Raw genomic sequence first — 15,758 nt, 5'->3', positions numbered from 1 at the left:
CCAAAATACGTTGACAGATTTTGAGGACATTGTCAAGTGGAGTGGTTAAGCCTCTGCACTCTGCCGCGTAGTAGCTGGGTGAGCTTGGGAGAATTACTGTCCATCAGCAATTAGCTGTCCATAAAATATATCTATGTGCTCACTCCCCATTCTCCATCCCCTTGCAGTTAGGTGGGGCCTCAAGACAGGTTCTGGCCAGTAGGCCGTGAGCAAAACTGAGCTGGGTCATTTCTGGGCTAAAGCTTTTTGGAACTGGTGTGATAGTGTCCATACTCTGTTCTCTTGCTCTTGTAAACTCTAAAAACTCCGTGTTCCAGATGGATTAGTCATGGAATGACTTCATCAGCCTGGTTCCCTGAGTGACCACCAGGGACTGGTGCCCTTCTACTCCTCCTGCCAGCCCACACGGATATATATGTGTAATCAATAACCCTTTGCGCAAAGCCACTGAGATTTCCAGTTTGATACGTTCCCATAGCGTAACTTAGCCTACTTAACCTGATTAAATTCATTAACTTTAAACAGCCTCAATGTTCTGATCTTCGAAATCAGGATGTTGAGAATACTTCTCCCTTTGATTCCTACTAAATATCAAGATTAATGAAATAGTGTAGATTAGGTGGTTCAGTGCTGGGACATGGAAGGTGCTCAGTAACCATTGCCTTTTCCATATTCTGGAGTCTATTGATTAAGAAACCCCTGTTGTGTGTTGGAAACAATGGTTTGGGAAAGGCAGAGGGAGGGAAAGAATAGGGCTCTCTCGTTTATGAAGGGCTTCCTTCCTTTCTTGCTCCACACGACAAAGAAGGCAAAGCATAGGCGGCAAATAGGTGGTAGAGTCCAGGCTACTGGAGTCTTGACCCAGACTCCTGGAGTTCAAATCCAGCCTCCACCATCCACTACCCACGTACAAGTTACCAAACCTCTCTGTATCTGAGTTGTGTCACCTACAGAAGAGGGGTAGTGATGACACGTGCCCCAGCTGTTGTTAGCCTGAAATGAGGCTGTACAGGTCAAGCTGGGAGCACAGTGCCTGGCACATGAATGCTTCATTATTTCCTGGTGCCATTTTGATCTGCAAGCATGTCCTCTTTCTCCCTCAGAGGCTACATGCTCCTTGAGAGTAGCCTTTAGCCCCGATTACATCATGAGCACCAGAGGAGCGCCCAGCCTCCTGTCTGACTCAGAATGAGTGCTCATTTAATGTTTGAAAAATGAGTAAATTTCTGTAAACACTAATAAAGGAAGACATGTCCTATCGCAAGGTACACTGATCATGATGGACATAGGTGGTCTTTTTTTTAATATTGTCTCCTAAGCCATCCATTATTTTTTTTTAAAGTTCCAGAGTTTGTGCCTCTGTGGAGGAAAGAGGATTCCATGAAAAGTTTGCACATCCCAGCTCTTAAGAAAAAGTTATTTCAGTTGCAAGCAAGCAAAGTTGCTCTCTGAAATTAAAAAGAGGAGTGTTTTTGGAGAGGAAGTGACTCAAAGCCCAGAGTGGGAAGAGAAGCTCACATCTCATGAGGAACCAGGGAGCTGAGTTTCAGTTCTTTTCCTCCTTGATTTCTTTCATTGCTCTTTGCCATTCTTCCTCTCTGTAGACAGACCCCCCACTGCATGGTACAATCTAGAAATGACCACCCCATGCCATGCACACTCATCTGTCCACACAACACACTGTGGGCAGGACATGGTATTAGGACAAAGAGTTTGTATCTTCTCCACTTGAAACTGATCAGCACTTTATTTATTTTTTTATTTTAATTTTATTTTTTAAATTTTTTAAAATTTATTTTTTAAATTAATTTATTTATTTTCAGCATAACAGTATTCATTATTTTTTCACCACACCCAGTGCTCCATGCAATCTGTGCCCTCTATAATACCCACCACCTGGTACCCTAACCTCCCACCCCCCACCACTTCAAACCCCTCAGATTGTTTTTCAGAGTCCATAGTCTCTCATGATTCACCTCCTCTTCCAATTTACCCCAACTCCCTTCTCCTCTCTAACTCCCCATGTCCTCCATGCTATTTGTTATGCTCCACAAATAAGTGAAACCATATGATAATTGACTCTCTCTGTTTGACTTATTTCACTCAGCATAATCTCTTCCAGTCCCGTCCATGTTGCTACAAAAGTTGGGTATTCGTCCTTTCTGATGGAGGCATAATACTCCATAGTGTATATGGACCACATTTTCCTTATCCATTCGTCCGTTGAAGGGCATCTTGGTTCTTTCCACAGTTTGGTGACCGTGGCCATTGCTGCTATAAACATTGGGGTACAGATGGCCCTTCTTTTGACTACATCTGTATCTTTGGGGTAAATACCCAGGAGTGCAATTGCAGGGTCATAGGGAAGTTCTATTTTTAATTTCTTGAGGAATCTCCACACTGTTCTCCAAAGAGGCGGCACCAACTTGCATTCCCACCAACAGTGTAAGAGGGTTCCCCTTTCTCCACATCCTCTCCAACACATGTTGTTTCCTGTCTTGTTAATTTTGGCCATTCTAACTGGTGTAAGGTGATATTTCAATGTGGTTTTAATTTGAATCTCCCTGATGGCTAGTGATGATGAACATTTTTTCATGTGTCTGATAGCCATTTGTATGTCTTCATTGGAGAAGTCTCTGTTCATATCTTCTGCCCATTTTTTGATATGATTGCATGTTTTGTGTGTGTTGAGTTTGAGGAGTTCATTATGGATCCTGGATATCAACCTTTTGTCTGTACTGTCATTTGCAAATATCTTCTCCCATTCCGTGGGTTGCCTCTTTGTTTTCTTGACTGTTTCCTTTGCTGTGCAGAAGCTTTTGATTTTGATGAAGTCCCAAAAGTTCAGCACTTTAAATTCGATTTCAAGTCCCTTCCTTCTCCCAGAAAAGATGATGACCCCTGCCCCCAAGGTTGGGGTAGGACTCCCCACTGCTGAACTGGGTGTGGGCAGAGGTAAGCCCATGGAGAAAAACAGATGCATCCTGGCAGGGTCTCAGCACCCTGGTTGGGTGGACATGGGAAGTGAGTCGTGAAAACATACATGGCCAAGCAAATGAACATTGCTCACCCTTCCCTTTGCTCGACATTGTTTTGAATTATCTGCTTCTACTTGGAACCATCTTTTAGGCTAGTGTCAGTTCCCTCCATCTAAAAAGTAGACAGCTGCATGGGAGGTCTTAACGTTTCCTTGAAGGGCTAACGTAACACCTTTTACGATGATTTCAGTTTATTGGCCAGCTGGCCTCACCAAAAGGTATCAGCAGTTTGGATCGTCTCAGAATAATGCATCTGGCTTCACTTCAGGCCAAAGTACAGGGGAAACAGAGGCATCAAGATATGGGGGCTGTGCAGATCCCAGATTTCCTCTGAGTGAAGAGGCCATTGTTGAAATAAGTTTTGGAACTTTGTTGACATTTAAAAACCTTGAGCGAGCTATACACTTCTCCCCATTTTTTCCTTTATTTTGTGGTCTTGAAAAGAAGGAGTTCCTTTCCATTTTCAAATTTTTAAAAATGTTGCTGTTATTCCTGCCACATCAGATTTGCCATCCTTCCTCACCAGCTAGTACGCCTTTAGTCATGGGTTCTTGTTTTTACCACTGTCTGTGTCCAGCTGATGAAAATTACTCAAATTGAAGTCTTGTCTTAATCAACTAATATTACACCATAATTTAGTTTTAGTCATTGTTTATAAGAATCTTCGAAGCATCCTTTTGAAGACAATTTGGTCAACTCTGAGTATTCCAGGGCCTGGCTATAGAACGGAGCCCTTTAGATTTAGAAAGTCTGAGTGCAGCAGCTTGGAAAACCCAAGGAGGTAATAGTAGATGCTTAGCTGGCCAGGCCATTGGATTCCACAGTGATCCTCCTTCTCTTCCTGTATAAATCCGGTCATCGCCTTCCCTGCCAAAGCAAGTCTCTCTGAAGAGGTCTGCCTTCCTTACTCTGCTTCTTTTCCGAAGGGCCTTGGGAAGAAAATGTCATTGTTTGCCACTCTTCAAAGTAACAGTTGCCATCAAAATGTTAGGTTCCAGTCATCTGTGCCCATATAAACATTGGCTTCACGTTGCGTCAGTTATGGGGTTTTGGACCACGTAACATCGGTGAGCAAGTATTCTTCTATGGTCATTAATTAAATCATTGTTTATAGTCTCAGATTGTTATAGTATAGAGGCAGCATAACATTTTTCATCTCAAGTGACATGAGGTCCAGAGGGGGCTCCCCCCCTTACATATTTTCTCCCTGAGTCAGCCAAGTTCTTCAGTGAAATGAAGCATTAGCATTTGGGGACCAAAACAGACCCAGGGAGAGCCCAGGGGAGCCCAAGGAGAAGCCTGCTGGCTCACCGGCCAGAGTGACTCAGGAGTCACAGGACCAGCACCGACCTTTTTCCTGGTTCGGTGGCTAAGAACCCACGATCGGTTCAGGTCCTCTAGCAGGGAAGTCTGGTAGCCAAGGACACAGTTCTCAGCCAGTGCGCCTCAGACACTGTCCCCTGGAAACGGATTCCTGGGGACTCCCACACCCGTGGCAGGGGTTCTCTGCCTTGTCCAATCTCCTAGCAAAAACCAGAGAGGCCTGGAGCTCATCGGTTTGTTTCATTTTATGCATAACTGGGTCCTATCATGAGGGAGCCAGCCCTAATGAGGCAAAGCAGCAAGCCATTTTAAATACATTAAAACAATCATTGCCACTGTAGAATGGCTCGTGGAATTTAAAGCTCTGCTTTCACACTATTGGATAAACAAGTGAACTGGGGAAGCAGAAGAGAGGGGCTGACTAGCCCAGATACTCCATAAAGCCATGATGACCTTCTCTAACGTTCAGTGTGCCAAGATTTTAAACATGCACTGCCTGATTCTCCTTCAGAAATCATGGTGAAGGGAGTGTTTTCCAGCTGTGCAAATAAAGAAGGGCCTCTGTGTTTGGGTTCTCAACCAATCCGTCATCGTTAGGTCAAATGGAAACACCACATGAGTCTCTCTTGGTTGTCTGCTCAGCTTGTCCCTTCTTGATGGGTTAATGGTCATTTTCTCATTTGAAAGAGCTCTGGTGGACTGAGCCCTCCTCAGAAGTTCAGACCCACGTTCTTTCTCTATCAAAAAATTATGAACTACACTCTACCTTTCCAACTGTCTTGTTGCCTCACTAAATTTATGAGGCCAGAATGGATGTAGGTAGGGTTGAGTGAAAAGTGGAGATTAAAACGTTTTGCCATTTTGGAACAGGTGGGAGAAGGCAAAAATGCCATTCCGATATATTTGTGTAATGCTTTTTAAAAATTTTTGTACCTTTTGACTAATATCTCCATAATTCCCTCAAAAACTCCCCTCCCTTTCACCCCTGGTAACCCCATTCTACTCTCTGGTTCTACACCACATTTGGATTTTTTTGATTCCATGTAGAGTTCACATATAAGTGATATCATATAGTATTGGTATTTCTTTGTCTGACTTATCTCATTTAACATGGTGGCCTCAGTGTCCATCCATGTTGTCCTAATGGCAGGACTTCCTTCTTTCTCCATAATACTCCAGGGGGTACATTCTGTATAACAGAAGGATTGGAGTGGAGAGGACGATGTGATGAAGCTGAAGACGGGGGTGTGTTGTCAGTCATAGCTAGGCATGCTCAGTGATAGGTAGAGTGCCAAGGACATCTGTATATTATCTCTTTTTACCTCTTAATCCTTTTAGAGGGGTATGAGCAGGGAACAGACCCGGAGCCACTGGCACCTTGCCCCAGGTTAGCAGCCCACGGATGGCAGAGCCAGGATTCAGGTCCAACAGATCGGAAGCCTAAGCTTAGCTCCTCACCAGGCTCTGAGGTCGCCTCTCTCTGGGAGGAAGAAAGACCTGTTTCAAGGAAGACTTGCATGCGTCCCATAATAGGAGGGAATCTAGAACATGAAATTTAGAGATTGAAGCAGGATTTTAATATGCCATAGCTAATAAAGGCTGGACGAGGATTTACACCCAGCTGATGTGACCCACAAGTGGTCATGCCCCCGCCTGTGTAGGCCTGTGGTCCAGTTGCTGACATTTTACAAATGGGGACACTCGGGCTCTGAGAGGAGACGAGGTAGGGGCATTTGACTCAGCGACAGAGCTGCACACAGGCCAGCATTCCTAGCTCCACCGCCTGATCCTTCAAATTATTTTTTCTAGCATACCATTTGAAATTAAAAGTGTCCTCTTATTCACCAAGAAAAAGTTTTGCCCCTAAGGGGGTGGTTTGGGGCTGATTCTGATAGCTTCATGCTCGGGAGAGATGCCCGCAGAAGCAGCTGGGTGTCCTGCCCTGGGGTGGGGGGACGTCCTCTCCCAGTGGGTTCTTTCCAACTCACCAAACATGCACCCCTCAGCTCTCAGGGCCAGTGGACCTTTTCCTCAGTCTCTGTGAAATGATCAGGAATCGTAGAGACAGAAACCTGTTTGCAAGCTGTGCATTTCTCTACAGAAATAAGTGCTTTTTTAGTAGTGTGTGTTGTTGACAGGGAGGAGGAATTGGGAGGACTGCAAGTGTCTTCCAAGCACACTGCTGCTCCCTTAGCGAATGCAAACCCGCCCCCCCTCTGCCCTGGCCCACCCCATTGCCCCGGCAAGACTGAAATCTGGGTACCGTCTTGCTTGTTTCCAGCGGGTCTTCTTTAAGAGGGCAAAAGCCTTTGGGAAGACTCACCAGGAACAGTGTCCATCACACCCGAGGTGGAAAGAGGACCTTGGCCTGTGAGTTGAGGCGCCCAGCCAGAGACTCCCACCGAGGAGCGGCCTCGTGAGGCCCTCAGCTCCAGCCCCGCTGCAGAGCTGAATATCAAATGACGTGCTAGGGGGCATCGTCTGCCGAGGCCTCTTTTAGACAAGGGCCCTTAGGACATCTCGAACAGAGGGCGGTAAAATCTCAGGAACACAAAACACCAGGCTGCACGTGGTAGATCTCACTGAAGAGTGGTAACCCAGAGTTCACAGAAGGCTCTGCGAGGGAATAAGGTAAATAAATCGATGTTAGGTAGAAAAATGAGCAGACCACTTGTAATAGATGGCTAATTCCAGCATTAATTAGTCCTTGGTCATTACCAAATGATTGCTGATTCTGTTTGCTTGCATGATCTATGAAGTCCAAAAAGGCACATTAAAGAAGAGAATAAACATTCAAGAGCTAGAATTTAAAAGAAAGAAAAGTGAGGGGCGGGAGGAGGGAAGGTGGCCAGTCCGGAGAGTGCGGAGGGAAAACAAGGGGAACACCTACACTTGCAGCCAAGGCGTCCAGCCCTCAGGGACTTCCCGTTATCCATCAAAAGGTACATTTGTTAACTAAAACTTCTATGAAAATATTGAAACACAAAAAAGAGCCTTTCCAAAAGGTTTTAGGTTTTAATGGATTGGGGCTAGATGATAAATTTGCCGTGTACTGTACTCATGGCATTTTTGTAACTTTAGCTTCTTTTTTTTAATACATCTGCATCTCTGAGATAAAACTCAGAACTGCGATCTGGATTTTCAGTAGATCTTTGGTGCTAATTACTAAGCATTTCCCAGGAACCTCAGAGAGCCCCACATTTCCCAACCCCATCCTCAACCTTCTCAGTTACCCAGACACAAACAGCCCATGAGGGGTGCCCTCCTGGGACAGGACCTCCAAACAGCCGTGCCTGACCCTTCCCAATAAATGTCTCCGGTGGTTCAGAGCAGAGGCTTTGGAATCTGATGAACTTAGATTTGAATCAATCCAGGTTAAATTACTGTGGTTTCTTTCCTGTCTATACAGTGAGCACACAAGCTGGGCTCTTGCGTGGCCCCGGTTCAGAGAGGCAAGGTGAATCACGGTCAGACCTCATGACCGTTCTTGCATTCCTGTTGGCTCCCCCGGACCTCCGGGCCTGGTTCTGAAAATGGCACCCTGGACAAGATGGGCACCAGCTTTTTGTAGATGCCATGGAGCTAATACTCCAGGGAAAGAGAGCAGAGTAAACAAAGAACGTGGTGGTGGTGGGGTGCCGTGAGGGGAATGAGTTCCGACAGCTGATCTCTGAACGATAGCAGAAGCCAGCCACGCGGGATAGAAGGTGTGCAGGGCCGAGGGGGCAGCAAGTGCTTAAGGCCTGGGGTGGGGGGTAGGGGATGAGCATGGTCTATGAGAGGAAACAAAAGGCCAGGGAGCTGGGGCAGTGAGCAGGCGTGGGAGTACAGAAGGGGTTTCCGTCATGCAGGTGGGGAGGGGCCGGTTGAGGGAGATTCTTGGCGGTCAGGGTTAGAAGTTTGGATTTTATTCTAACTCTGAACAGAAGGCGTTTTAGGGTTTTAAGCAGGGAGGTGGTGATCGGCTTTCTACTTTCAGATGATCCGTCTGACTGCCTAGCAGAGCCTAGATAACAAGGAGGGAGAGGGGCACGGAAGCTCTGGGGAAAAGATGGTGGCGTCTTGGGTTAGCTGGGAGCCATGGAGATGGGAGAGAGGATTTTCAATGTATCATAGAGGTAGGGCCAGAGGGACATGCCATTGGATTAGCTATGGGGTGGGGTGAGGAAATGATGACTATCAAAGATAATTCTTAAGTCTTTGGCCTAACTGGGCAGGGGCGCCATTTATTAAGATGAGGAAGACCCACCGGGGAAGGAATGGGTTTGGACAGGGAAACTGGGAGTTGGCTTTGGACAAGTTGAGTCTGAGAATCCCGTTACTCATCCCCATTGGAGGTGTCAGGTATACAGTTGGCTGTGGGTTTGTAGCTCTGGGGAGAAGCCAGCTTTTCAGAGCTCTGAACATGATAAGCAAGGCCAAGTGAGGGTAGTGTCCCAGTTCAGTCTCCTTCCAAATGCATGATTGTGTTTCCTTCCTACTCCCCTCCACCCCCGCCATGTAATGATCCATCTCTCCCAACCTCCTTACATTCATTCCCTTTCTTTTCTTGGCCCCGTGTTAGGAAACCCAAGTCAGGGATTTTTACTGTTGGCTTTGAGCATGAGAATAAAACTGCAGACAAGCAAGAAAATTCCCACCGTCTTCAGTGTCCCTTTGGTACAGGATCCTCCATTGGGGTTGCTCTACACTGTGAATGGTTCACCCACGTACCCCGATGGTCCAGAACTTTCAGCTCTCTTTTTCTCCGCTCAACATGGCAGCACCTGTCTTGGCTTGTCCTTTATGCCTTGGCTGTGGCTCTAAGACCCTTCCTCCAGAGCCTAGATTCACCTACTAGAAAAGTAGTGGAATGTTTTCTTGCTGATTCACACACTGACTGTAGATGCCATGAAGGAAGGATGATAACTACGGATGGTCCCCATCACCCAGCAGTGCTCTTGAAACTTGCCTCCCCTCCCTTGCCTCCCAGAAAGGGGTCTCCTGAAAGCCTTGGGAGAGCCCTGTCCCAGATGGGTGTCCCTCACTGGGATGCCTGGCTTCAGGGAGATGGGCCCCCTCCCAGGCTACAAACTAGAACAGGCACTCACAGCCTGCTCCTTTGGGGCCCCATTTCCCCTGAGATGGGTGAGGCCCTGGCCCTGGACAGGAGTGACAATGCATGTTAATTAGCACTGTGCAGAGCTGTCATCAGGAAGCCAGAAGCCACATGGTCCCAACCTGGTTTGGGGTTGGCACAGCAAATTCAAACCAGCTGGCCTTTGTTTGGAAATGCCCTGGGAGGGCCCTGCCCCTTTTCTGGACAACAGAAGGGCTGGCATTTCCTTACCCAGAGCATGCTTTTAGACAGAAGGTTTCACAAACACTGTAGCAAGTGCTGTATGATATCTGGCTTCAGGGGCACACGTACCCTTCTCTAGTTTGTTGGCAAGTAGGACACGCCATGAGCTTAGTTATAAGGGTCCTTATGTGAAGGCAGAGGGAGGAAACATGAATTTTGTCCATCCAGTGTTCCCCTTATTAAAATCCTCCCAAAGCTCCCTGCCTGATAAAGGAGGTTAAAGTCTAAACTGCTTCCCCAGGTCTTGTGGGACAGGCTGCTCATCTCTGATTCATAGCATCTGATTTCCAGCCCCTTTCCCCCAGCTTCCTCCAGCCATTCCGAGCTCTTTTCAGCTTCTAGAGGAAGCCCGACTCTCACCATGGGCCTTTACTCCCACTTTGTGGGATACATAGCTCCTCTAGCTACCTGGCCCTCATCCCTTAGGGGTCAACTGCCCTGACCCTTCCTCAGGGTAGCTGGGTTGGATAGGCTGTCCCTGCTGTGATTATCAGCATCATATTCATTGTACTACTTTGCAGTAGTCTGTTTACTCAGACCTGCCAGGCCCCCGGAGGCAGGCGCAGTGCTTACCTTGTTAATCCCTGCTTCTCCAGTGCTGGGCCCCAGGAAACCCTTCCATAAGTGAATGAAAGCCCCTTGCTACCCCACCAGGGATCCAGACCTTGCTCAATGCATGCCTTCCCTTCTCACAGCTCTTAACCCAGGGCGAAGCCAACGGGACCCCGCACGAAAGAGGAACTAAAGATCAAAACGGTGTCCCCATCTGGGAGATGATAGCATGTTTAGGACTTTTAACGTTACTGAGAAACCATGTCAACCCAGCATATTGAAAAGGCAGGTCTGGTAACCACATGAGGGGTGTGAGCTGGAGTTTCCACCTCAAACACACAAAGGGCAAAAAAATTCCGGGGGAGCAAAAGGCGCAGTTGAAGAGACCCCTACGTGTGGGTGACCTTCGCTGTTTGCTGCCTGATACCTGCGGGAATGTGGGCGAAACCCGTCTCTCATCTGCCTCCGGCATCTTACCTTGCCAGTGGGCATCGTATCTGCTTCCTCGTGTTCTCAAGAACAAATGGGACGAAGTGTATCCACTGTTCAGCAGATGTTGTGCCCCTTCAAGTTAATCATAGCTGTTGTTAGGTATTAAAAAAGAGAGAGAGAGAGAGGTGGCCTTTACATTTTGTGGTTCATAGTTTTCCTATTGGAAATAAACACACTAAAGTAAAAAAAAAAAAAAAAAAAGTTCCAGGATGGCATGTAAAGAGGAGCCCCCCGCCGTTTCTGCCAGAAAAGGTGTAGATGTATGTGTAAGTGTATGTGTCCACATGTATGTATTGAAACAAATTTGGGAGGACGTTCTCTAAAGGGTTAGCAAGGGGCTTCCACGGAGAGGTGGATTTTTGGTTGACCTTACTATGATTCCTTTTGCCTGATTATATTTTCAGTCCCGTGAACGGGTGACTCGAGAAGTGGGTGATGGTAAAGAGGAGATACAATGTTTAAAAAGGATAGGGAAAGAAACAAAAGAAGTTAAGCAGAGGCCAAGAAGGCGTGGCATATGCACGCTCTGCCGTTGTCCGTCTTTCTGTTACTAAGCTTGGTTCTCCCTTGGCAGGATTTTTCACTCAGATCTCCACCTTGGCCGACGTGCAGGAAAATGTCATGGAGTACCTACACGTTCTCAGCCGGCCCAAAGTCATCGACCAGGAGCACGACGTGGTATGGACTGAAGCTTACATCGACAGCACTGTGAGTCCTCAGGGGTCACTGGGGGTGGCCTGAGGGTTGTCCTGTGTTCATTCCAGAAGACAGTGTTAACCCTAAAAACAAAAATGTCAGTTATTTTTCCTTAGCAAAAATGGGTTTATTCAGGAATAGCAGAGAATTGCAATCCAGGACAGGCAAGCTACAGCAAAACCATAGGCAAATCCAACAAACGAAAGAGAGGACTATTTTATGGAGAAGACGGAGAAAGTTGGAAGGGGCTGTTTTGAACAAAAACCCAGTTCAAGAGTTCAAGATGATGATGGTTTCCTGTGGGCTCAGTTGCAAGGGTGATTGATTTCTTGTAGAAGCCGCAATGTACATCTTTTCCTGTTGGGGCCTGTAACTGATGCTTCTTTCCCGTTGAACATTCTTCCACTGGGTCTGTCCTTGACAGAGCTGCTCACTGGCCTCCCTTCTGGTCTTCACTTTAGTGAGGTTTCCCTTTCCTGATTTTTCCAATGGCATTTCTGTCACTCTTCTTCCATGATAGGGCCCAATGACATTTTCCCTTTGTGGTGCCGTTTGTGTTGGTCTTCTGGACAAGCAAGTTCGGTAAAAAAAATCACAGTATCAGAATGTAGCTGGCACTTCTGGAAGGAGTTCGGTGGGCAGAGGCAAGTCCCTCTTTTACCGCGTCTTCTCTAGTTATTTTGCTTTCCGCCTTGGGTCCAGGTTCTGCCGGGACACAAGTCGTGATTGTGGTCACGTTAGAGTCTGTCCTCACCCTCTGGGATGCCCGCTCCTGGTGGTGAATCTTGGGGGCTCCGCTTTCGGGAGGGTAGCCAAAGCTCGGCTCCTGCAGCGAGCGGGAGCCGCGGTAAAGGCCGGCAGGTGCACCTTCTTCCCACAGACAAGCGAGAGTATGTTCCCGCGGTGGTGATATCCGCACGGCACTGCTGTTGGAAGTCTGGCCACGGGCTCATTCTAACTCTGACTTCCAAGCAAAAGAATCTATTGCTGAATTAGCGTAGAAGTCGCTTTGCCAATCATCCTGCGATGGCTCAATGGCCGGGTTTCTTGTGTGATTTCAGGGTGATTTTTCATAGTGATAATGAGTCTGATGGGAGTGGCGTTTTTCATTTATTGATTGTAAATGTTCTCACGGGGCCTCTCTCCCATCGTTTTTGTTGGGATTAACATCACATTAATCACTGTAACCCAGACACAGCTGTCCTCTGGAGTGATCTCAATGGCTGCGGTGGGCCGGCTTTTCTCTTGCTGGGCTTTCTCACTCTGGCTGCAATTCTGGCAGCTGCAGGCAAACGCAGGGCGGGAACAGCATATGGGAACCCATCTTGGAGGCCACCGCGGCTGCCTGCCCCACCTTGGCCTAAATAAAGGACACGGTGGGACTCCGGAAATAGGAACTGGTCAGTCGCCCTGCACAGAGATGGATGTTAAGCTGAAAAACCCTCTCTGGTTGCCAGGGAGACCTGGGGCTCTCATCGTTTTCACAGTCTGTCCCCAGGCTTGTTTAGAAGCAGGGCAACAAAATAACCATAATTCCTGTGGGCATCAGCTACCAGTCACAGCCATAGCCTCGGCATGGGTGGGTTCCCCTCTTCCTGCGTGTGGCTGAGTAAGGCAGGAAAGGCAGGTAGGAAGAGGAGCAGCAGGACTGGGGCTAAGAACGAAGCGAGCCTGTCACCCAGTGGTTTGTGTGCAAACCCTAAACGACCGCTTTGATCAAGCGTTCTATTTGTTTCATCAATTTAAAACCTATAAAACAGAGCGTCTGTGATTAAAACACACCTGGAGAGACAGACAGGTCCCTCAACTAGGAGGTCCAAGAAAAAGGATCCAACTGCATAGAGAAATTCAGTAGAGATAACGGTGGCTTCTCCGGTCTGTGGGGTTAGCGTGGTCTTCGTAACAGATGCTTTTGAGAAAACTAAGTAGCCATTTAGAAAAAAATAAAATGAGTTCTAGTCATTGGGCCATAGCCAAGAAAGAAATCCAAGTGGATCTGTAAAAAATGAAACCATAGAAGCACTAGAACAAAAACCTCTATGACCTGGATTCAGAGAAAACCTTTCTAACAACGACTCTAAAATCCAGAGGCAATGAAAAGACTAATAAGTTTGACTACGTAAAGGCAAAACAAAATGAAAACCAGCATTATCAGTCAAAATCCACGGTAAGCAAAGTCAAAGGCACAGGGTAACGTGGGAGGAAATATTGGCAATGCAGAGCACACAGAAACCATTAATAATCTTAATACATAAAGACCTTTTCAAAATTGAGGGCAAAACCTTAGAATGCCTGTAGAAAAAGCAAAAGACATGAGCAGACCATTCACAAAAATAATAAAAAGGGCTTTCGACAAATGAAAGATGTATAGCTTCACTCGTAGAAAGAGAAGAAAAATGAAAATTATACTCTAGTAAAATACGATTTCACACCTATCAGAGTGGCAAAAATTAGAAGCCTATCCATACACACTATATACTCTGTTGGTAAGGCTATGGGGAAAAGAACACCCCATAGACATGTGTGGGAAGACAGAATGGGACAATATGAAGGGCAGTTTGCATGTACGCTTTGATCCAGCAACTCCACATGTAGGGATGAACTCTGCAGTCAAATGCTCTACCACTGAGCTACCCCCATAGGGATGAACTCTGAAGATGAATCTCCGACAGTTGGAAAATACAGATGATACAATGGGTCTTCTCATTACGGAAATGCATGGCCTTTCAAAATACTGAAAGTTACCTAAATACACAAACATAACAGAGAGATCATGATAAAACTGTGGTACACACACATCAGGGATCTTAATGTAAAAGAAGGAATGAGGATGACGTATTACTACTGGTTGATACAGAATGATTTCCAGGATGTATTGCTAAGGAGGGGGAACAAAATGGAAGAGTATTCATAGAATGCCACTTTTTGTGTAAGAAAGAAGAGGAACTCAAGATATGCAGGTACCTGCTTCTTTTTACGAAAAGGAGCACAGCCAGGAGACACCGGAAACCAATAGAATCCCTTACCTATGAGAAGTAGGAGGAAGAACGGAGGAGGAGTTAGTGAAGGACATGGGACGTCTCTGGGTAGACCTTTTTGGATAGTTTGGACTTTCTGAAAGCAGCTTCATGTTCTATGCGTGCAAAAATTAAAATCACGAAGAACAGGGGGCAAAACCCATAGTGAATGCAAACAGAACCGAATGAATCTGATGGCATTTCAGATGAACTATAAAAATTATCAAGAAAGGGAGAAGAAACCGTGTATATCTTGAATATAACCATGATGCCCTATATTAAAGCTCAAACATAGTTCTTTGACTATTCTTAGTCTAGGTGGGAGAGAGGATGGGAAATAATTTTGAACTCCTTTTGGTGTCATTTGGAGTTCTGTGGGTCCAGCCATTCTGAATCAGTTTTGCAAGCATGGTAGAATTGAGCAGAGGCATAAATGAGGCAGACAAGGCCGGCACCCATGGGATGAGACTAGGTCAGAGGTGTCAGAATGAAACCCCAACTAGGTCCTTTGAAAGGGCCCAGAAGCAGTGGTGCCCCAGTAACAATGAGCACATCTAGAACCCAGAGCCCAGCTTCTAAAAACATTCCCCACCAACAGAAACCAGGGTTCCTTAGAGAAATTGCTAATTCCAGGGCTTGGGCTGGGAAGGTGCCCCCTCTCTGCCCCCCCAAAATCCCCCAAAAACCTGGAATATTTTAACCCACTGAGCCACCCAAGCACCCAAAAACCTGGAATATTTTATGCCAGAAACTAAGAAGTGCCAAAAACAACAATGAGGTCATAGCAAAGGACACAGGAGTCAGTATGAAGGGGCCTTTACTGGTCAACTCTGGGACAGTAATGGATTACAGCCTGTGGAATAAAACAGAAATCCATGTGTTCTTGTTGATAGCGAGCAGATCAACACATGTCAAAGAGATGAACTAAAGAGATGATGAGATGGGTGGGCAGGGTTGCAGTTGACAGCAGGCTTCTGACTAGTCAATGTGAGGAGAGTCATGCAAATGGAAAAATCACCACTTTTTAAGCATTTTGGGAAAGACTGGTTAGGACAAAGTTCATCGATGCTCAACTAACAGGGAGATTTGGTACAGGGTATTTTCATGGTCTCAAAGATCTTCCCCAAAGATCTCTGACTAGTTCTCAGGGGAAAAAGTAGTGTCTCCCCAGTGGAAGAATCCAGACAAACTCTAGAGTGGGTCCTCAAAATCAGTGTCACGGATGGGAAGCAGATGGGCATGGTATGCTTTTGGAGAAGGACGTGGCCGACTTACAGAGGGTTCTGGCTGGGATGCGTA

The 15,758-nt window shown here is 46.5% G+C and overlaps 1 protein-coding gene across 1 annotated transcript in view; it reads left to right on the top strand.

The window, feature by feature from the left end:
* The window catches only part of LOC309857463 (voltage-dependent calcium channel subunit alpha-2/delta-3), a gene marked incomplete at its 5' end in the record, with an annotated part of 317,946 nt that extends 304,161 nt beyond the window's left edge, over positions 1-13,785 (top strand). Inside the window, one exon of the mRNA XM_082750156.1 lies at positions 11,321-13,785. Within this exon, the coding sequence (XP_082606282.1) occupies positions 11,321-11,487 (167 nt within the window). The remainder of the gene's footprint in view (positions 1-11,320) is intronic.
* Between the last annotated feature and the right edge of the window lie 1,973 nt (positions 13,786-15,758).

The sequence above is a fragment of the Mustela nivalis genome (assembly GCF_964662115.1).
Source record: "Mustela nivalis genome assembly, contig: HAP1_SCAFFOLD_748, whole genome shotgun sequence".
Lineage (NCBI taxonomy): Eukaryota > Metazoa > Chordata > Mammalia > Carnivora > Mustelidae > Mustela > Mustela nivalis.
This window is presented reverse-complemented; position numbering and strand designations above follow the sequence as displayed.